At 34.9% G+C, this 22,355-nt stretch overlaps 1 protein-coding gene across 7 annotated transcripts in view; it reads left to right on the top strand.

Annotated features, from left to right (window-relative positions):
* PHTF2 (putative homeodomain transcription factor 2) overlaps positions 1-22,355 on the top strand; it is a 111,506-nt gene that overhangs the window by 56,705 nt on the left and 32,446 nt on the right. For 6 of the 7 annotated variants that reach the window (XM_076006493.1, XM_076006492.1, XM_012747437.2 and 3 more), the window contains exons 3-7: positions 7,370-7,426; positions 13,781-13,850; positions 15,228-15,386; positions 17,885-18,050; positions 18,968-19,132. In XM_076006493.1, coding sequence (XP_075862608.1) covers positions 7,370-7,426; positions 13,781-13,850; positions 15,228-15,386; positions 17,885-18,050; positions 18,968-19,132 — 617 coding nt within the window. The remainder of the gene's footprint in view (positions 1-7,369; positions 7,427-13,780; positions 13,851-15,227; positions 15,387-17,884; positions 18,051-18,967; positions 19,133-22,355) is intronic. The other variant, XM_076006491.1, reaches the window with a different exon arrangement.

The following is a 22,355-nucleotide window of genomic DNA, read 5'->3' as shown; positions in this document are numbered from 1 at the left end:
TTTTTCTATTTTTTGTAGAAACAATTTCTCACTGTGTTGCCCAGGCTGATCTCAAATTCCTGGGCTCAATCAATCCTCCCACCTCAGCTTCCCAAAGTGCTGGGATTATAGATGTGAGCCCCGATACCTGGTTGACTTTGTCTGCTTTTTAAGTGAGATTAAGATTACTTGAAATACATTTCAGTGCTTTAACCACTTCAGAATGTTTTAGTATTTTTAGCTCTCCTTGCTTTGCCTTCTTTCTTGAAACTCTTAACTTGTGTGGCATCTGTTATAGTATATCATCCCAGTTCTCTTCCTATGTATCTGACTAATTTTTCTAAATCTCCTTACCTGATTTCGATTCTTTTCTCCTCCATTTGAATATTTATCCTTCTTAATATTTTGTGCTTGGTTTCCTTAAGCTATTCAATTTCCCTAAGTGATAAAATTGGCCACATAACATCCAAACACCTGGTTTATGCTGCTGAGTTCCAGATTTTATACCTTCCCAACTCTGTTGAATTCTAGCCATAATTCGTGGCTGTCTTATGGCTCCAATGGCCTTTTTCAAACCTGATTTTATTCCATGTAATGGTTAATGGTACCAGTGTAGTGCCAGGTATTTAAGCCAAAACTTTTCATCTTTCCTTATTTCCCATACCTCCATATCCAATTAAGTTTCTCATTCTTGTACATTATATCTCGCAAATATTGCTCTTTGCAGACCATCTCTCACTGATGTACAGTATGCTTACTTGATTCTACTTTGAATTATGACTAACTTTATCTATGGCTATACCATCCTGAACGTGCCTGATCTTGTCTGAATTATGACTAATTTTTTGAATATTTTTTCTTTGGATTTGTAATTTCTTAGAAACAGATTCTACCATAATCATTTCTCTTCATTGAATTAAAGAATACTCTTCAAGTCTTTTTTCTAAACTTGAGTCAGTGTTTTACGATATCATTAACTGGCTTTTCATAGGCAGTAGGAACTTGGTCATGATTCGTGATTTGATTATATGTATATGGCCTGTAATACGCATTTAGGGTTAATTTGGGAAGAGTGTGGTTTTCGATGATAGTGGGAAGATTTTGTAAGTGGCTTTAGCTTTAATTATAATAAATGGGGTCTTTAATAATTAGATTTTAGTATCTACAGATGAGAATGTTTTACAATTTCAATATTTTGATCGACATATCAGCAGCTAGCTATATACATTTTATTGACTTCTAAAAAATCTATTTTCTTCCTTGAAAAGTCACAGTCTCCTCTCTAAAAATCTAAAATCTAAAAAAAGATTTTAAATCTTTTTTTAAAGTGTTTTTTTTAATTTACCTTCTACTCAAGCAGCTTGACTTTTCTGTAGAAACACTTTTAATTATGACACGATTCTGTTTATAATTAATAACAGAAGAAATAAGTGACAGTTGAAACAAAGAGGTTTGTAACAGGTTGCAAAGAAAACTCTGCTTATAATTAAAATTAAATAATATTTATTCCATGATTTAGGGATATTAGGGTAGCTTAAATTTGAATACTGACCATTTAAGTTACCTGCCAAATAAAACTAGAAGTATAGGGGAATATTTTTAATGATTGGGTTAAAAGGCTTCTATGGTTTGGCCTCTTATGTGTTTTTTAGAGTTTTAAAAAAGGATTGACTCAGAAAAGTTAGAGATTTGGTCATTGTTATGGATTCAAAAGAGTTACTGGCTCTTGATACTTCCTCAGGCCACACCTTTTTGTCTGACATAATCATCATTCATAGTTTATATTGTATAATTAAGTGATTCAACTTCCTCATTTGATTCTCAACATTAAAGTCACCTGAGTATCTGACTTCTCTAAACTCTGACGTAAGGGAGTGTTGTGTGTGTGTGTACATGTATGTAATGGACAGTTGGAAACACTGAACAATATATTGATTAAAATAGAACACTGAAAAAAAAAACCAAAAGAATAGAATAGGGTAGCATATAAATTAAGTAGTAATGAGAATTGCTTTTCAAGATAGTAGATTAGAAATAAGGCTTTTTAGGAACAATTACATGATTCAGAAATATTCCTAGGTGTTCAGTGGGCAGATTTGTTTGAGAGGCAGTAGTTATGAACAAAAAACAGTGAAAACCTGTTTGATATTTAAAGCATCAAGAACTTTACTTTGGAATTGAAAGTTAACAAAAAATCAAATAATTAATTTCTAATAATTCTGAGTCAATATCTTTCCTGTTATCAATCATCCTAGTGGTTTTAGAGACTCTAAATGTCTCTTCCATATGTTTTAGCAATATGAACAGAAGTACTGGAAATACGTTTGGGATATTCTTCATGACAACCTAATTTTAGAAATTATAGGTATGGTTTTCTTTCATTGGTGATTAGCATTTTATTCTCACATCCACTATTTTGTTTAGTCACATTAACTTTATTATATTGTGTACCTCTTAATTTTCTCTTCTTAGATCATTATGGCAGTGTAAGCCATATAGATTAGGAGTCTGGGCAAATGAGATTTGGGGTGTTGACGGCTTCTTCTCTGAACAATTATCAAAAATATTTCATTCATTTTTAATTAGGAAAAAGACATTTATCTACACACCCCTGACTTTGCTTTCTTCTTTGTATCTTTTTTTTTTTTTTTTTTGAGACAAAGTCTCACTCTGTTGCCCAGGCTAAAGTGCTCTGGCATCAGCCTACCTCACAGCAACCTCAAACTCCTGGGTTCAAGCAATCCTTTTGCCTCAGCGTCTCGAGTAGCTGGGACTACAGGCATGCGCCACCATGCTTGGCTAATTTTTTTCTATATATTTTTAGTTGGCCAATTAATTTCTTTCTATTTTTAGTAGAGATGGGGTCTCACTCTTGCTCAGGCTGGTTTTGAACTCTTGACCTTGACCGATCCTCTTGCCTCAGCCTTCCAGAGTGCTAGGATTATAGGTGTGAGCCACCATACCTGGCCTTCTTTTTATCTTTTGTCTCTGGACATTTCCAGCTATAATACTTTCCTTGCTTCTACCTGCTTTCATAGTAGCATTGGATTTTTTTCTTTTCCCATACTGATACATTAAAAAAACTCTCTGTAGCCATCCAAATCATTATTAGTATAAATACTGTCATAACTAATTTAAATATAGTTCAGCTTTATCAGTTTAAAATGAGGTAATTGAGGCCTACAGAGAGTAAAATTTGCCAAAAAAGGAAAGAACTAATATTTTTATAGTGCCCCAACTATAAACCAGACACTGTCTTTTCACATTTCAGTTCTTTGAAATTTTTCGTTGTCCCCATTATGCAGAGGCTCAGGGTCCAATTCTGTAAGGCTAGTTATGGTGGAGGTAGGATAAAAATCCAGGTCTCTTGCAACAGTCCATGGTCTTTTCCACTCCTTTCAACAAACGTTACGAACTCACCTAGGAAGGGATTGGGGCTCTGTGTTTTCTTTTCATATGGTATTTGGTGTTTGTGAGAATCAATAGTTTGCTTTTCCAAGTTTCTTAAATGAGATCCAGAAAAATGAAACTAAGCATGGTGATGGCAAGAAAAATTACAGACATACTGTGTTATGGTATGTCTGTTCATTAGTTGAGTAAACTAGGTGCTTAAAATATGTTTGCCTTATGTTTGTGAACTCTTATTGTTTTATCCAAACACTTAATTTAATTAAACTTTTGATGAGTGCTTTCATGAAGCAAGACACCTTTTCTTTAGCCTGTTGATACCTGAACCGTTGCTGAATGTGATGGCTGAGGGGTAATTGGATACCCTAAGAGTCGCTTTTCAAATTGTTTTTCAAAGATCTTTCTTTTCTAGAATTCCTAAGTGATACTTGTTTCCCATTTCACCATGTAATTATCTAGGTTTTAACATTTGTACTTTTGATATCATCATATTCTTTATAAATTTTTTTTTTTTAGGAACCAGAGCTGACCTTGGCAGATATCTAGACAAAGGCAATATTTTTCTCTACCTACTAATCCTCCCCCTTCTTCACCTTTCCTTTCTGTATCTTTACCTCCTCCATATCCCCCCTATGTCTTCTTCTCTTCTTCCCTCTTTTTTCCAATTTTGTCTCAGCATGTAGAAAGATATAAAATTAGAATGATGGTAGGAGGAAATATATGATTTTCTGTAAAGTTACTATTTGGTGATAGGACTATGAAACATGTTTAGTTTCTAAGATAACTAGTTCAAAATACCTGGGAGTCCAACAGACCTGGGTTAGAATCCTGGTTTATAAAAGTGATAGAGTATCAGTGAATATAAGCAGAAAGGAAAAGTACTGTTCTCTTTCATACTCCTCAGAGACAGTCACTGTTAATGGTTTTCATGTATCCTCCTAAATATCTGCTGTATGCATATATAATATAGCATTAGCTATGTTAATTTCAAATTTATAACATGTTCATTTTCCTTTTATAACAGCTTTCAGTAGAAACATTTTCAGAAAACATCTAAAGAATATTCAATTCCATTTTAATTTGCTTCATATTACTAAATTCCAGTACCTCAGTTCCTTATTTCTGCTTTTTTCTTTTTAATCTTATTACCACATTCAGGACACTGCTCCCTAGTTTGTTTTTTTAAATCAATCTTGACCTCTATAATGGCTACACTTCCGATAAAGGTCTGGTAACAAGAATCTACTAGAACTCGAAAGAATTAACAAGAAAAAATCAAACAACCCCATTAAGAAATGGGCAATGGAAACGAACAGAAACTTTTCCAAAGAAGACAGAATAATGGCCTGCAAGCATATAAAAAATGCTCAACATCTCTAATCATTAGAGAAATGCAAATCAAAACTACAATGAGATATCACCTAACCCCAGTGAGATTGGCCAGTATCAAGAAATCCCAAAACAACAAATGCTGGCGAGGATGTGGAGAGACAGGAACACTCTTACACTGCTGGTGGGACTGAAAATTAGTGCAACCTCTGTGGAAAAGAATTTGGAGATACCTCAAATAGCTAAAAATAGAAATACCATTCGACCCAGCAATTGCATTACCCAAAAGAACATAAGACATTCTGTTATAAAGACATCTGCACCCAAATGTTTATGGCAGCACAATTCACTATTGCAAGGACGTGGAAACAACCCAAGTGCCTATCATTTCATGGCTGGATTATTAAAATTTGGTATATGTTTATAATGGGATATTGCTCAATTCTAAGAAATGACAGCGAGCTCGCACCACTTATATTATCCTAGATTGAATTTAAGCCCATTATCCAAAGTGAGGTGACACAAGATCAGACAAATGGGCTCCACATCTACTCACCATCAAATTGGTACTGACTGATTATCATTATGGTGCTCAAAGGGTAGTGGTGTTCACCAGAGATTTGGGGGCTTGGAGGGTAGACCCACATCTGAGGGATGTGGTGAACAGTGTGGAGGGGAAAGGCATACCTCTAACCCTTTCTAAGTAAAGACAGAGTTATAAAGACAAAGTTATATATCTAACCAAAATGTTAAAAAAAAAACCCAAAAAAAACATTTATTGGGTGTCAGACAGGTGGTAGGGGGGAGGAGGGGATGGGTATACATATATATATATATACACACACACACACACACACACACATTATAATTGCGATATGCATTGTCAGGGGGATGGAAATACTTGAAGCTCTGACTCGAGAGGGAAGAGAAGGCAAGAGCAATGTATATAACCTTAACATTTGTACCCCCCATATTATGCTGAAATTAAAAAAAAGATAAGAAAGGAAAACTAAGTTAGATAAGAAAATAGGTACTAGAGGTGGAGAAGATAGAAAATGATATTTGTATTTTATGGTTTCAGTTTTCTCAAGGAGGTAATTGGCTAGAAATTCTGCCAGGAATGGTGATGGTCGCAGTAATTAGGAATTAAAGCTTGTGGGAAGAAGATTTAGAATTGTCCTTGCTGTCATGAGGAAGGAGTGTTATAAGACATTGGTATAGGGTTGCCAGACCTGTAGTAGAAGATACAGGATAACTTTATAGAGGGCAAAGTGCTTGATTTTCTGGGACTAGGAATAGAAAAAGCTGACTGTGTAGGTCAGTTCTGATTGGGCAAGAGTGCACTAGAGGCTTATGGTATTCAGGGCATCTCTGGGAATAATAACAAAAGCATTGATAAAATTGCTTACTGTAGCCAGGCATCAGAGAATGAACTTCACATTCTCAACATGGACAAAACTATTGCTTACAAAATGTAAATCAGGATTTCAGAATCTCTCTTATAATATGATGGAAACATGTTTTTCCCTCCTTGAAACAGATCATCACTTAAGAGCAAGGTTGAATTGCTGTATAACTATTCACACATTAATTATCTTGGTATTTCTAAGTATCTACCAACAAAGCATTATTTGAGTATATATCCTTTTGTTTCCTTAGAATGTTAGGCAGTTTTCTAAACACGCAAACACTGGAGACATTGGGTGAAGAGAGGAAGGGAAAGGACAGTTAGGAATAGCTGAAATTTATTAATAGAAGTAGCCAAAATATAATATTATACAGTATTTGTTCTCAATTGAAGACATTATCTGATTAAAATCCTTGTTCTAGTAGACAAATGTTACTACTGAGCTTCTTTTAATATTTTGTATGGCATTAAAAAAATAATGTAATTTTCTTCCCGATTTTTCACAGAGAACTATAGTTGAACTTGGCCATGTGATTTAATTTTGTGTAAAGAAATAGCTATCAAATGTATGTGACTTGGTCAAGTCTGCCAAGTTATATGTGTCAGAGGTAAAATAGAAACTTTGGAAAACATGTTATTTGTTTTTTAATTTTGCTAGCACAGCTTTGGAAATAATTCTTGATCCATGACCCTAAGTCTTGAGAAGATGGTTCTTCTTTTCCCCAATCTAAGTATCACTTCTTTTCTTACTCTGTGATGATTGACAGTAGAATTGTGTTTCTTTCAGGGAAGAGCTTGACTCTAGCTGCAAGCAATCCTCCAGCCTCAGCCTCCTGAGCAGCTGGGACTACAGATATGCACCACCATGGCCAGCTAATTTTTTTTATTTTTGTAGAGACGGAGTCTTGCTATTTGCCCAGGCTGGTCTTGAACTCCTGGCCTCAAGTGATCCTCCTACCTTAGTCTCCCAAAGTGTTAGGATTACAGGTGTAAGGCACTGTGCTAGTGAGAGTTTATATTTCTAAGAAATTCCAAGGTGATGCTATTATAATACTGCTAGTCCTGAAACTATACTTTGAGAACCACTGCAATAACAATATTGATTCTAGAAATCTGAGACAGCTAAATCTAATCTGTGCTGAATGAACACTGAGTTGCATGTAATTCAAACAGAGTTGTACCTATTTAATGGGTACCAGCAATGATCATTTAATGTAGTGTTGTCTTTTCTTTTTCTTTTCATAGATTGGAGCATACGATCAACAAATATGGGAAAAATCTGTTGAACAAAGAGAAATCAAGGTAACAAGTTTATTTCATTTTATCCTGAAACATACTTCTTTGAATTGATTATTAATCACATTTTATGTAATATTTTTTCATATATATTTAAGGTATAAAGTAATATTCATGTAAACTTTTAAATAAAGAGGTAAGCTCTTTTAGGATGGCATAGTCAATGTGTCTTCTGATTTTTTTTCTTTTGCTTTTTAGCATCTTTCTATTCTTTTTAAATTTAATTTCTAATTATTATTTTTTGTCAGCTTTTTTCCCCTTTCACTTGTCACCTTATACTTCTAGTTTGCTTTTCCTCCCTTTTGATGCTGTCCTTGTTCTGTACAGTTTATTAAACTGGTAAGTGTTTCAGGATTTTTCCCACCTGAGTGATCCTGTGCAAATGCTGCTCTGCTTAATTGAGATCTGCTTTCTGATGCTACTAACAGAATGTCTTGGACTCAAAAAGAGTCGCTGAAGAGTTGGTCATTTTTAAAAAGAATTTAGGAAAGTAAAGCATTAATTAAAATATTTTTGTAGTAGGTATTTTCTTCCTGAACATGTAATCACCTCTCTTATGCCAAAAAGATATTCTCATGGGCTAACTTGCTAGCATGAAAACTACTTTTAAACTAAATTTATTTTTTCTCAGCACTCTTTTTTGGTAATAAGATTTATATTTTTCATTTGCATAGATACTAATCAGTGTGTTCCTGCACGAGCTAAATTTAATTTGGGCCCAGAGAATGTTACTTTAGTTACTTGACATTTCCTATTTTGAATAGAAAGGTTTACGTTAAATTGAAAAGATTGAAAACCAGTGTCTATGGTTACTAAAAAATCTGTTAGTGTTTAGACAACTTAGTTGTCTATAATAAAGAGCAAGATTCTTTGCCATTTATCAATTTTAGTCTTAAAACTATTTTTATACATTAGTACATTTAACAAAGTTGTGGTATGCCTTAAATATAGGATTAATTTGTGGGGACAGAAAGGTGAAATACATTATACTTTTATAGGTGAGATGCATGATTACAAATTAGATAAATTCAAGTAAGAGGTATGTTGTAAGTTTCTCTTGGAGAGTGCAGGGAAAGACAGCGCTGGGAAGGTTAGGAAAGACTTCATAGAGGAAGTGGTTCATGAACTGAGTTTGACGGACTTTGGGGAGAAGAATGAGGAAGACATTCTGGACGGAAGGAAAGCGTATACAAATATGCATAAAAGAAGGAAGGTGTATGACTAAGTCAGAAATCCTCAAAGAGTTTGATTTGGTAATAGGTTAGATGGAGGAAGATTAGGGTGGTTAAGAGTAAAGCTAGAAAGGAAAATGGAAGTCAGATTATGAAGGGTTTGACTGCCTTACCAAGATTTTAGACATAATCTAGAAAACAATGAAAGAGACATTAGAAGATTTTAAGCAGAAAATTAAATTTATATTTGCACAAATTCACTAAGGCAGCACTAGATATAATACTAGAAGGGGAACAGATTTGGAATTTTGTTTTAGAAATATCCAGTTGGTTCTTGAGAGAGAGATTTGGGAGTCCTCAATTTATTATATAGAGTGTGTATATGTATATGTGTGTTATATATAATATACATATTATATAGATGTAACCATAGGGATGAATAGATTTCCATTGAAGGATGAAAGAAAAGGGCTGAGAACAGAACATTGGGAAACACCAACACTTAATGAATAGGCAAAGAAAGAGATGCAAGTAAAGAAGGAAAGAAGGAGATTTATGAAAAAATAGTATGAAGAGGGTATTAAGAGAGTTGGGGATAGTCAAGCAGGTAAAGAACAGCAGAGGGGTCTAGTAAGAGGCCATAAAGCCTTTTATACTCTGACAGTTAGAAAGCCTGTAATTCACTAGACAAAAGACATTAAGTACCTTGAGAAGTTATGTTATCAGTTGACACATTTGGAAGTTTTTGAAATTTAAAAACCTCAAAAAATATATACATAAATAATTTTTTAGTTTTAGGGATCCATTCATCACAAACTACTACGTTACATATGTAATTTCTTCTTTTTTAAAAGAACTATTTTAATGTCTAAATATAAGTTAGGGTAAGGAAGGATTATATTAATTGCTACTTGGTGCCACTGACAGGATATTAGTGAAGGTGATTTTTATAACTTCATTCTGAAATATGTTCCCTTTAAAGATAACTTTGTAATTGTAATTGAAGAATTACAAACAGCATTAAAACTTACTCTTTGTTATTATGAATGAAGAGAGTCAATTTGTTGACAAGCCTAAAAGCATGTTCCATTTTTGCTAAATAGTCTAGTGGAGGCAATTTATAGTGTCAAATAATTTTATATTTATTCTAAGGAAGGTAGAGAGGTGCATAACTGTGATGTCTTAATGTTAATATTTGATAAAAAACCTAAATACTCCATCTTTTGTTTAGAGAACATTGTACCAAATGTATTGAATTCATCCCATGTAATAATCGATTCTCTCATTAGTTGTCAAAGTGGTGACAAATTAACCAAAGAAAGATATGAAAATATATTTCTTGGAAATTTCTCTTTTTCAAATTAAAGACCCATAGTTGATATTGCTAACGTGTAAAATCTTTGTAATTTGGAAATTATTTTTTCTTAAACATTTTAGAAATTATAACTAAAAACTTTGTTTCATTTTCTGATCACCTTCACCAAAATTTAAAAATAAATCTGGAAGTTTTCCCTGTTTTATTACCTATTACACTTTCAAAACTTCACCAAAAAGCTTATGAAGTGATTATAGAAGAAAAAGGGATTGGGGGAACTAAACAGGAATTCTAGAAAGTGAAACTAACGTTTATGTGCTTTGGTAGAGTCTAAGTATACAATAGTTTAGTGCACAGAAAGTCTACGTCACTGAACAGATGTACTTTGTAAACTTAAACAGCCCTTTTCATTTTTTGGCTCAGCATTATCTGTGTACTTAGAGATTTTTTTAAAAATATAAAACTTCATACTACTGCATTTGAGTCATTTCACTATAGGAATGTACTATAAAAGTTTAAATGTATATTGAATAAAGAAAATATCATTTTGATTCTTGGGGATTTATTGCATTTTTCTACTTGTTTCTACTTTCTATTTTGTGCATAAATCAGTAGTTTCTTACTTTTTTAAAAACTAGTTTTCATTTTGTATTTGTTCATTTAAACTTTTTGAAAGCCCATGGTAGTACTGAAAGCTATGCTTACTTGTGTGAATGTAGTTTACCTCTAACCAAGTTAAAATTTTCCAACTTAAAAATCTACTTAGTTAAAATTAGATTTTATGAATGCTCATATCTTGGTGCTAATGTCTTTTAGTAAGTAAAATCATTAATATTAAATTTATCAGTGAAATTTTTCTGCTTTTCTTTTTTTAAACTCTTTAAATATTCTGATAAGGCTACCTTGAAACAAGGAAAAATGTTGCCAAAACTGGCAATTATGATTTGGCTGTACAATATAGCTCAAAATAAATGTTTTAATAGTATATAAAATAAGAAATGAACCACATATAAACAAGGTCAAGTAAAAGGAGCATTTTGAAAACCAACAGTTGCATAAATCAAGACAATTCGTTGTTTCTCTTATTATAAAGACTTTAGTTCTTAAAAGAATCCTAATAAAAATTTTAGGTATACAGCAGTAAATTAAGCTTCAGATTAGTCAGAAAACATTGACAATAAAGTTATTTTCAAGTTGTTAGAGAAACAATTATAAAAGAAATAAAATGTTACTATTTTCAAATTTTTGACTCTAATAAAGGTAAAATGCCATTATAATCAACTTTATACCGAAGCAAAATAGTACTTTATTAACAAAATTTTGTTTAAATGTATGTTTTATTAGAATTGCCTTTCAAGGTGTGGTACGGTGGCTCATGCTTATAATTCTAGCACTTTGGGAGGCTAAGGTAGGAGGATTACTTGAGGCCAGGAATTTGAGACCAGCCTGAGCAAGAGTAAAACCCCGTCTCTACAAAAAATAGAAAAATTAGCTGGACGTGGTGGCGTAAGCCTATAGTCCCGGGTACTTGGAAGGCTAAGGCAGGAGGATCCCTTGAGCCCAGGAGTTTGAGGTTGCAGTGAGCCATGATGATGCCACTGCACACTAGCCCAGGCAACAGAGGGAGACTGTCCAAAAAAAGAAAAAAGGAAAAAAAGAATTGGCTTTCTAATTTGCAAAAGCATGGAAATGATTTATAATCTCTCAGCTACTCTATAGTGATATTAAAATGGGAAATACAGTACAAATAAGTTGATTCTCATTGTTTGTGGTAGCTATGTTCTATGAAGTCACCATGAACACTGAATTAGCAAATACTGAACCATTGCTGCTAAGGGAAATACAGAGTTAGATAACCTGTGAGCCCTTGGTCACAGTACTTTTGTCGACCTATCAGTACATAACCTTGTTTTATATGTGTTTCTGTTTAAAAACACCTATTCAATATATATTGTTGATTGATTAACAATGAACTCATGACCAGCAGTACCATAGATCATGTCTGAACAGAGGTTATCTAACACATATTTTCTCCATAAGGCACACCACAGTCTTCTTGTACATAGGAACACTAGACATCACTTATACTCGAGGGCCATCTTAAACAACAAAATTGCCTACTAATGTGAAAAACATGATACTAAATGGACTGTGAAAAGGATACTTGTTTACAGTAATAAGAGCCAAAACAATAAGGTAAAGCATTGCCTCTTGTTCAGCCTCAGCTGTGGGAAGGCACAAGTTGAGTGACTAAACTTTTTTTTGCCACTCTATGTATGTCTGTAAATGAGGGCAAAAGCACTCTGACTAATGATTTGGGGATACAGCTAAATTTTAGCAAGTAGGCACATTTGCACATATGAGGATCAACTTTATGTAAAAATTATCATTGCTATGTCTTCAACCCTGACCCTTTCTTTCTCCTTCATTTTTATTTTTGTATCTTTGGGTACTTCAGAAGGACAGACTATCTGAAGGAGTTCAAAGGTTAATTGCATCTTTGTTTTAGGGTACTTTTGGTTTAGACGTCTCAGTTAATTCTGACCTCAAATGTTGTCCTCTTCTTTGTTTTAGATGCAAGCAGTACTTAATCAGATTTTTACTTTAGGAGGTCGTTACCTGGATTAGAACCAAAGAAAGGATTTACTGCATAGTTACTTACCACACACACACACACACACACACACACACATACCTTGTTTTTTTTTTTTTTTTGAGACAGTCTTGAGTCTTGTTCTATTGCCTGGGCTAGAGTACAGTGGCATCATCGTAGCCCACTGCAACCTCAAACTCCTGGGCCCTAGTGATCCTCCTGCCTCAGCCTCCCAAATAGCTGGGATAACAGGTGCACACCACCATGTGTGGCTAATTTTGCAGATTTTTGTAGAGTCAAAGTCTTGCTGTATTGACCAGGTTGGTCCCAAACTTCTGGACTCAAGGTCCTACCATCGTAGCCTCTCAGAGTGCTAGGACAACAGATGTGAGCCACTGTACCTGGCCTACTTGCTTAATTTAATGAATAATAAGCAAATCATCTAAACACTTGTGTCATCTCTCAACATTTGGCTCCAGAGGAGTTTAGTTTAAGCTCTTCTAATTCTTAACATCCTAGTCTTAAGTAATAAAATAGCTTATTTTTCCATAATTTTTTTTACCCACTAATTTTGATTTCCACCTTGTACTTCCACTCCGTACACTGATGGCAGAAACTTAATTTTAGTCAGTATTCAATAATTTCAAATTTAAATTCAATTCATAATAACTCCTCTTCCTCCCCCTCCTCCTTGTTATGGTATCTAAGTTCTGAGGCGATGAGGTGGCATTGCATTCTGATCATTGGTTGGCATGTGAACATAGTGGCAACCCTGAGATGTGCATCATTCTGGCTCTCAGCTGATTGGTACCTGCTGAGAAGTCTGCATCCCCATCTGGACCTCAGCTCTGTGATTTACTGCTTTCTGCAATAACACCCCCAGCATCACACTTTGAGGGCCCTTGGGGGCCACTGCTCCACGAGCCAGCCTCAGCACTCTCCTAATGCCTATCTGGGGCCAGTGCAATCCTCTGGACCCTCTCAGGCTGAATACCTGAGTTTGCTTGATAATGATAGTCTTTGTATTATGATTTTACTGTTAATAATAAACAGGCCTCGCATGTTACACATATCCCTAAACATATCCTCTAGGAAAGTAATCTGATTTATTACAACACTATATGTTCCATTTGCAACAAATGTATAATGTGTTACATTATTGTGTATATTATTACTTAATTTTATTTAAATTGAAATGTTTAGGAGTTGATTATTTTCTGCTATTCTGGATTTTTAAAATTATATATGTATATATAATTTCAGTACTTCTTTTAATATAGGGGTTAAGGAATAAACCAAAGAAAACAGCTCATGTGAAACCAGACCTCATAGATGTTGATCTTGTAAGAGGTGAGTGTTGGACAAATAAATGCTTAATACAAGTAGACATTGACCTTGATGAAACAATTCAAAATAGACTATATATATATATATATATATATATATATATATATATATATATATATATATATTTGCAGCAATAAAAGCATTTTGAGCCTAAATGAAGGCAGTGATAATATAAAAAATAGAGTGGAAACATTTAAATATTACTGATTAGTCTTTCCTCACATTAAAGATCATTCTAAGAAATAAATGTAAAAGAGTAACAGCTCATATTTGCTTAGCAAACTATAGGACTTGGTTATAAAAATTAAAGTGGTCGGCCGGGCGCGGTGGCTCAAGCCTGTAATCCTAGCACTCTGGGAGTCCGAGGCGGGCGGATTGCTCAAGGTCAGGAGTTCGAAACCAGCCTGAGCAAGAGCAAGACCCCGTCTCTACTATAAATAGAAAGAAATTAATTGGCCAACTAATATATATATATATATAAAAAATTAGCCAGGCATGGTGGTGCATGCCTGTAGTCCCAGCTACTCGGGAGGCTGAGGCAGAAGGATTGCTTGAGCCCAGGAGTTTGAGGTTGCTGTGAGCTAGGCTGATGCCACGGCACTCACTCTAGCCTGGGCAACAAGTGAGATTCTGTCTCAAAAAAAAAAAAAAAAAAAAAAAATTAAAGTGGTAATTTGTAATTCTAAACTAGAACTGACATTTGACTATTGTCCTAAATTCATAAAATATGTGGGGGAAGTTCTGCTGTTAATTTCAATTAATAGTGTTTTTCAAAGTGCCCGAGTTAATATGATAACATGAAGGATGTTTTTTTTTTTTTTTTTTTTTGAGACAGAGTCTCGCTTATTGACCAGGCTAGAGTGAGTGCCGTGGCGTCAGCCTAGCTCACAGCAACCTCAAACTCCTGGGCTCAAGCAATCCTTCTGCCTCAGCCTCCCGAGTAGCTGGGACTACAGGCATGCGCCACCATGCCCGGCTAATTTTATATATATATTAGTTGGCCAATTAATTTCTTTCTATTTATAGTAGAGACGGGGTCTCGCTCTTGCTCAGGCTGGTTTCGAACTCCTGACCTCGAGCAATCCGCCCGCCTCAGCCTCCCAGAGTGCTAGGATTACAGGCGTGAGCCACCGCGCCCGGCTATGAAGGATGTTTTTAAAAGTATCTATTACTTTTGGACATTTCTCACTCATAGCATAGTACAGAATAACATTATATGTGTTGTTGTTTTTCCAAACATTAATTTTTTATTTGAGGAAATTAAAGACTAATACCTTAATATACTCTGAATTGAAATTTTTAGAAGTTGATTCTTTTCTGCTACTCTAAATTTAAAAAATATCTATCTATATATATATCATTTATTTTACTTTTTTCCAGGATCTGCATTTGCTAAGGCTAAGCCTGAAAGTCCTTGGACTTCTCTGACTAGAAAGGGAATTGTTCGAGTTGTGTTTTTTCCCTTTTTCTTCCGGTGGTGGTTACAAGTAACATCAAAGGTCATCTTTTTCTGGCTTCTTGTACTTTATCTTCTTCAAGGTATAATTGAGTGATGGAAATGCATTTTGCTTTTAACTTTCAGGATGTTATATTTTTAGGGTTACTAAGATGTTGTTTTAAACATATACTGACAACTACTGAGTATGAAGTAAGTATGAGTATGTTAATAAGAGACAAAAACTGGCTTGGTAATAAAAATGTTTAAGAAAACAAAGCAGTTGTTTTCCAATATAATTTTATGAAAATTTGAGTCTGTAGATAGCTAAAGAAAAATACAAATTGAGAGGATTTTTAATAATTGGGGAAAAAAAATCTTCAAAATGTATTCCCCACACATACATACACACCAGTCTTTTTTTTTTTTAAATACAAACTATACAGAGTTATTTTTTATGCCTTAGAATTGGCATTTATGCCTTTTTTCTGTACCTTTTGCTACTGTGATCTGAGCTGTCCTCATTCTATGGAAATTGTTTCTATACACCATGCACTCTTCTATGTGCATTCTGGATCTCGTTTAATTCTCAGAGCCGAATGAAATATAGGTACTATTTTTTTTGAGACACAGTGAGACCCAGCTAGAGTGCTGTGGCATCATCCTACCTCACTACAACCTCAAACTCCTGGGGTCAAACGATCCTCCTGCCTCAGCCTCCCCAATAGCTGGGATTACAGGTGTACACCACTACACCCAGCTAATTTTTCTATTTTTAGTAGAGACGCTATCTCTCTCAGGCTGGTCTCAAACTTCTGAGCTCAAGCAATCCTCCTGCCTTGGCCTCCCAGAGTGCTAAGATTATAGGTGTGAGCCACTATGCCTGGCCTAGCTACTATTATTATGCCTACCTTATAAACGTAGGACCTGAAAGGCCTGAGGGACCAAAGCCACGCAGTCACCAAGTGTGGTAAAGCCCAGTTTCAAGTCTAACCAAGGTGACCATATGTCCTAATTTGCCTTGGACTGTCCAAGTTTACTCATGTCATCTGGTGCTTGTAACAGCCCCCCTCTCATGCTCAGAAGTGTCCTGGTTTAGACGATAAATTACACGGTCACCTTAATACCCATATATACCCATCTCTTTGATTTAATTGTTATTAACATTTGGGGATGTTTACTTAATCTGTTTTGTTAAAATAAATTATATATATCAAGACATTGTACCCCTGAATATATCAATATGAATACATCTATTCAAAATATGCATATTTTGCATGACCATATTATAATGATTGTACTTAACAAAATGATCAAAAATCTTCTAATATTCAAATTTTCCACTTGTTTCAAAACAGAATTAGGTACTCCTAGGCCCTGGATTCAGGCATGGCTGGATCTAGAGGCTCAGGTGACACTTCAACTTTTTATGCTGTTGACTCTGCTTTCCTTGCCAGTCACACTCTTAGGTTGGCTCTTTCTGAATGGTGGCTGAGATGGCCTCTGGCAATTTCATATCTTTAGTGATTGTCATCTAGGAGAAAGGCCTTCAGGCACCTGTATTAGTCCCTGGAAAAGATTCTGATTGGCCCTCCTTAGGTCACTTACCCATCTTTTTATTAGCTACTATGCTCAGAGTTATTAAGACTGTGGCAAGCCTAGATTACATGTCTATCTCTGAGATAGAAGAAATAAGAACATTTGGTAGACAGAAGGGAGACTCCTAAAAGGTTAAGAGAGTTTATATATAGAAAGTCTAAGGGATGCCGAGCAGCCAAAAACAAGATTGCCCTTTCATGTAGTAATACTGGTGAGCATTGATGGGTGGTTTCCCTGGAAAATATGCCTAAGTAAATTTACACTGTTAATTCTAAGGAGATAGACCTCTATTAATAAGAAGCTCTTTATAGCCTCATTATACTTACCATAAGACTTCCTTCTTTATAAAACAAAGAAATAAATGTACTTGACATTAGTGTGGTTCTTTCAACTGTCTATGATCTTACCCTTAGATTCATATGCATCTAATTTTCATTGCATTGTTGAGGTGTGTACTTTAGAGACTGTGTTGGTTATCATCTTTTTCCTCTCTCTCTTTTTGGAGACACAGTCTTGCTCTGTTGCCCAAGATAGCATGCAGTGGCATGATCATAGTTTACTGCAACCTCAAACTCCTAGGTTCAAGCAGTCCTCCTGCCTCAATCTCCCAAGCATCTGGGATTACAGGCACATGCCACTATACCGAGCTGAGTTTTCTATTTTTTGTAGAGACAGTATCTCACTATGTTGCTCAGGCTGGTCTTGAACTCATGGCCTCAAGTGATCCTCCTGCCTCTGCCTGCCAAAGTGCTAGAATTATAGGCGTGAGCCACCATGCCTGGCCTATGTTGATTATCATCTTGCTCCAAGGGTTTGTTACTAAATATACCATGGTTAGGCAAACAGTAAAATCGTCTGAAAGAGCTTGTCTGGAGTACATTTTAAACTCATTTAAATTTAAAAAAATAATCTGGCAAGAAGTAATATAAAAACAATTTAAAAAGTTTTGAAGAAGTGACTGTCAGATCTATAATTAAGCATATTTTTTTTCCCCTTTTTGTAGTTGCTGCAATAGTGTTATTCTGTTCCGCTTCTAGCCCACATAGCATACCTCTGACAGAAGTGATTGGGCCAATATGGCTGATGCTGCTCCTGGGAACTGTGCACTGCCAGATTGTTTCAACAAGAACCCCTAAACCTCCTCTAAGTACAGGGGGTAAACGAAGAAGGTACTGTCTGTCTAAAAGTGATCTTTTTGTAGATTTCCATAATTTGAATCCAGTATTATTTTTGACTGCTCTTACCTTCATGGAGTAAAGTTTTATCTCATGAAGTTGCCCTTTCAAATAAAGCAGAGCTTCAGAATCAATAACCAAGTGATTTAGCTTTTGTATTTGCCTCACGGCCATTTTGAGACCACATGTCTGTTTTTTTGTTTTTTCCTTGAAGCTTATTTCTAGTCACCTGATGTCAATGTAGGGAATATACATTAGCTAGAATTGTTAATAATTCCCAATACTTATAAACCTTGTGTTCTAAGATGCTTTGGCAAAAGCAAGAGCCAAGAAGAAATTTCAGCTAAACTATTTATTAAATACTATTTGAAGCTGTTTAATATTACCCTTTGATTAAGTAAACATAGCAAGTCTCACTGGCCACTCAGTACAATGGAGTTCTGTTTTAAGAGTCTTTTGGAACAATTCCTCTTTTGAATATTGTTGCTAAGAGATTGTGACGTTTGCAGTTTTTGGGTGTTGAGATTTAAGCGCATCTCATTTTTTAAAAGATAATACCTACATTAGATAAACAGCATTGCTAATCAGTTAGATTATAATTCTCTCCAGTCTGAATTTTCTTCTTTCTTCATCTGCAGATAAGTGGCATTCAAATAGGGAAGAAATGTGATCCTTACAATCTTCTGTCCACTGACCTGTCAGTATGAGCAGGGAACAATACCTTAACATTTATAGAAATTGGTCTTGAATATGCACCATGATATTTGGATTAAATACTATAAAGTAATCTAAATTTTATTATGTATTAAATAAAGTTCCTGTGTTTATATTTTTCAAAATTTTGATCGTACTACTGAGAAAATGGTTAAAATTTTAAAGTTGCCTTCCACTCTTAATCTCTTCTTATAAAGGAAATTAAGAAAAGCAGCCCATTTGGAAGTACATAGGGAAGGAGATGGTTCTAGTACCACAGATAACACACAGGAGGGAGCAGTTCAGAGCCATGGTACAAGCACCTCTTACAGCGTTGGCGCTGTCTTCAGAGATCTCTGGCATGCTGCTTTCTTTTTATCAGGGTTTGTATTTATTTAAGGCTATATATGGCATAGAGATGCACTATCCCTTTTCTGGCACTTCAGTCTCAGGTACTGAATATTAATTACTTTAAATATGACAGTCTCATTATGGATTTTGTTTTGATAAATTATACTATAGATAATGAAAATACAGACAACATAAAAATTTACTTTGGGTTATGTGTAAATACATTTGTATAAGAATAAATATATATACACTACCAAAATATATTTAGTTAGGATTTCTTGATTTTTTTTTTTTGAGCCAGAGTCTTAATTCTGTCCCCTGGGCTAGAGTGCCGTGGCATCAGCCTAGCTCACAGCAACCTCAAACTCCTGGGCTCAAGCGATCCTTCTGCCTCAGCCTCCCAAGTAGCTGGGACTACAGGCATGCGCCATGGTGCCCAGCTAATTTCTTCTATATATTTTTAGTTGTCTGGCTAATTTCTTTCTATTTTTAGTAGAGATAGGGTGTTGCTCTTGCTCAGGCTGGTCTCTCGAACTCCTGAGCTCAAATGATCCGCCCACCTCGGCCTCCCAGAGTGCTAGAATTACAGGTGTGAGCCACCACGACTGCCCGATTTCTTGATTCTGATTTCTTTTATATTTAAGTACTATTTTACTTCTGTTAATTGGTTAACTTATTTTTTATCTGCATTATAGATAAAAATTGGCTAATATAGCATGTGAGTTGTATGAAATTTTGTTCTTCTAAGTTCCTGCCTCAGTTAAACAAATTTATCTGAAATAAAACATATAGGCATTGTTATTGAAATGAATAAAATGTATACTTCAGTATGAAATTCTACTTTTTTACACTGGGCTTTTTGTATAGTTTGTGCTATCAAACCAAATAGGAATATAGTTACAGCAAACTTCAAAAATAAATTAAACCTAACTCAATCTTATTATTATTTTGGATATTTAATTCAAAACATTTAAGAGTTATGTTACTAGTTTACATATACTTACAATACTTTTGAACAGTTAAAAAATATCAAAATATTAAGTGATAAAAGGTACTAAATAAATGAAGAAAAGGGATACTGCAAATAACTATTCTGTCACTTTGTTAACTCCTTCACTAATATATTTTGTCAATTTGTGATTGTGCTCTTAGATAAAGTTTATCATACATTATACAACTAAGCAATTATATCATGGGCATATTTTCATTGATTGTAATTTTGGTGAAAGTTTTCCAAATTTAGTTTGCAGTAACATGGCATTGATTAAGTTGAAACCCTGGCTATTGCAATTACTTCTTTCTTCAGAGACAATATGTTTTTCTTTTTTAACTTGTGTTGAATTCTACCTATATCTCTCTCATTGGTCTTTTCTTTTAAAAAAAAATAGCTTTCCTTTCTAATATTAGGGTGCAAACAGTTTAAGCACTGCAAAGGTAGTTTCTCAAACATTTCTCAAGACTTTCAGATAAGCAGTTATAAATAGCATAGTGGATATAATTTGCTTTTGGGGAATTATTTAGGTGTTTTGGTCATCTAAAGCTGATGCTGTATTATGTATAGTGTTCAGAATCCCCCTAAAACTAATAGTTTGGTACTTTTGGAAGTTTATCATCTTTTTATAGTCAAATGAGATCCAGACTTCAGTTTTCTTCCTGTTGGGCTGCAGGATGACCTTGACCAAGACTATCATTATATGTGTAATCCATCACAGTGGCTAACCCACTGGATTTATTCTCTATGATCATGAGAACTGTACATCTGAATATTTTTAACAATGTACTATTTTCAGCTGTCTTATTTTGGGGCTGGTTTGCCAGCATATGAATGAGACTGTTTTTAAATATAAGGTACAAAAAGGTCATAAGAGAACTCATGTTAAGTTTAGAAATCCTAAGCTGATTTTAGAAATCTTGATGATGTCATCTTCCCTTAGGCTTTGTTAAGTCAGGAAGGGCTTAAACTGAAATATCAACTGAGATTCAACAAAATTGTTTCATAGATCGAAAAGCTGAATACTTCCATTAAGGTATCTCAGTTAACGTAACTGATGGAAAAATAAATGAATAACCACAAAAGTGTATGGTGTTTTGATGATTTGCATATGTTTCTTTTTTTTTTTTTTTGATACAGAGTCTCACTCTGTCACCCTGGCTAAAGTGTGGTGGTGTCATCATAGCTCACTGCAACCTCAAACTTTTGGGCTCAAATGATTGTTCTGCCTCAGCCTCCTGAGTAACTGTGACTACAAGCATGCACCACCACACCCGGCTGATTTTGCTATTTTTTGTAGAGACAGGGGTCTTGTTCTTTCTAAGGCTGGTCCCACAGTCCTGGCTTCAAGTAGCCCCCCTGCCTTGGCCTCCCAAAGTACTAGGTTACAGCTCTGAGCCATTGTGCCCAGCTTATACTGCGTATATGTCTAAGGGTCATTTCCTTCCAAGAGTAGCTTTGACATAGCACTACTCCTTGAATGTGAAGGATAGTACTTTAAAGAAAATTCTATACAGGTCATGCTAGCCAAAGATTAAAGTGGCAGGCTAGTTATAAAACTGTAAGCCTTGATCATGACCATGAAATTGCACTTTGTTTCTTTACATATGTTTTCAGTTCAAAATCCAATGCAGGAAATACTTTTTTTTCTTGTTAGTCAAGAAATATTTAATAAGCACCTATCATAGACAGGCATTGTGTTACATACTGAAAATATAATGCTGAAGACTATAGGCTTTTGATGGGTCACTGTCTAGGTAGGTTATTGGCAAGGTCTGGGTTGCTGGTCCTTCATCTAGGCTCTTCTCCCTCAGCATCAATAGATATTCTTAGGAAAAGCCCCTAGTTACTCCTACGAGCTTCATCAACACCCAGGACAGAATTGAATCTGAGATTTTTTTCCTCTAAGAATTGTAGAATATAGAGTTCAAAAGGATACCGAAAATCACAAAGTTCAGTTGTTTCTAACATCTCCTAGGATCTTAGGGATTCTCAGAGTGGCAAATGAAAATCTATAATCAATTTTCAGTATTCTAAAAAGCCTATCAGAAGTTGCACATTTTCTGGTAATATTAAATGACAGGTTTCCTTGGTATATGCTAGAATCATATTCTATCCATGTCAAAGGGAGGTTCTGACTGAGCTGTCTTCCAATTAAATATAAACTGTTTTCTCGTTATTATACTCAATTTGGTAAACAGCTTTTCAGAATCCATGAGTGAGGTCATGGTCAAGTCAATAAAATTGGTAACGTCCAATATAAT

The sequence above is a fragment of the Microcebus murinus genome, chromosome 9 (assembly GCF_040939455.1).
Source record: "Microcebus murinus isolate Inina chromosome 9, M.murinus_Inina_mat1.0, whole genome shotgun sequence".
Lineage (NCBI taxonomy): Eukaryota > Metazoa > Chordata > Mammalia > Primates > Cheirogaleidae > Microcebus > Microcebus murinus.
This window is presented reverse-complemented; position numbering and strand designations above follow the sequence as displayed.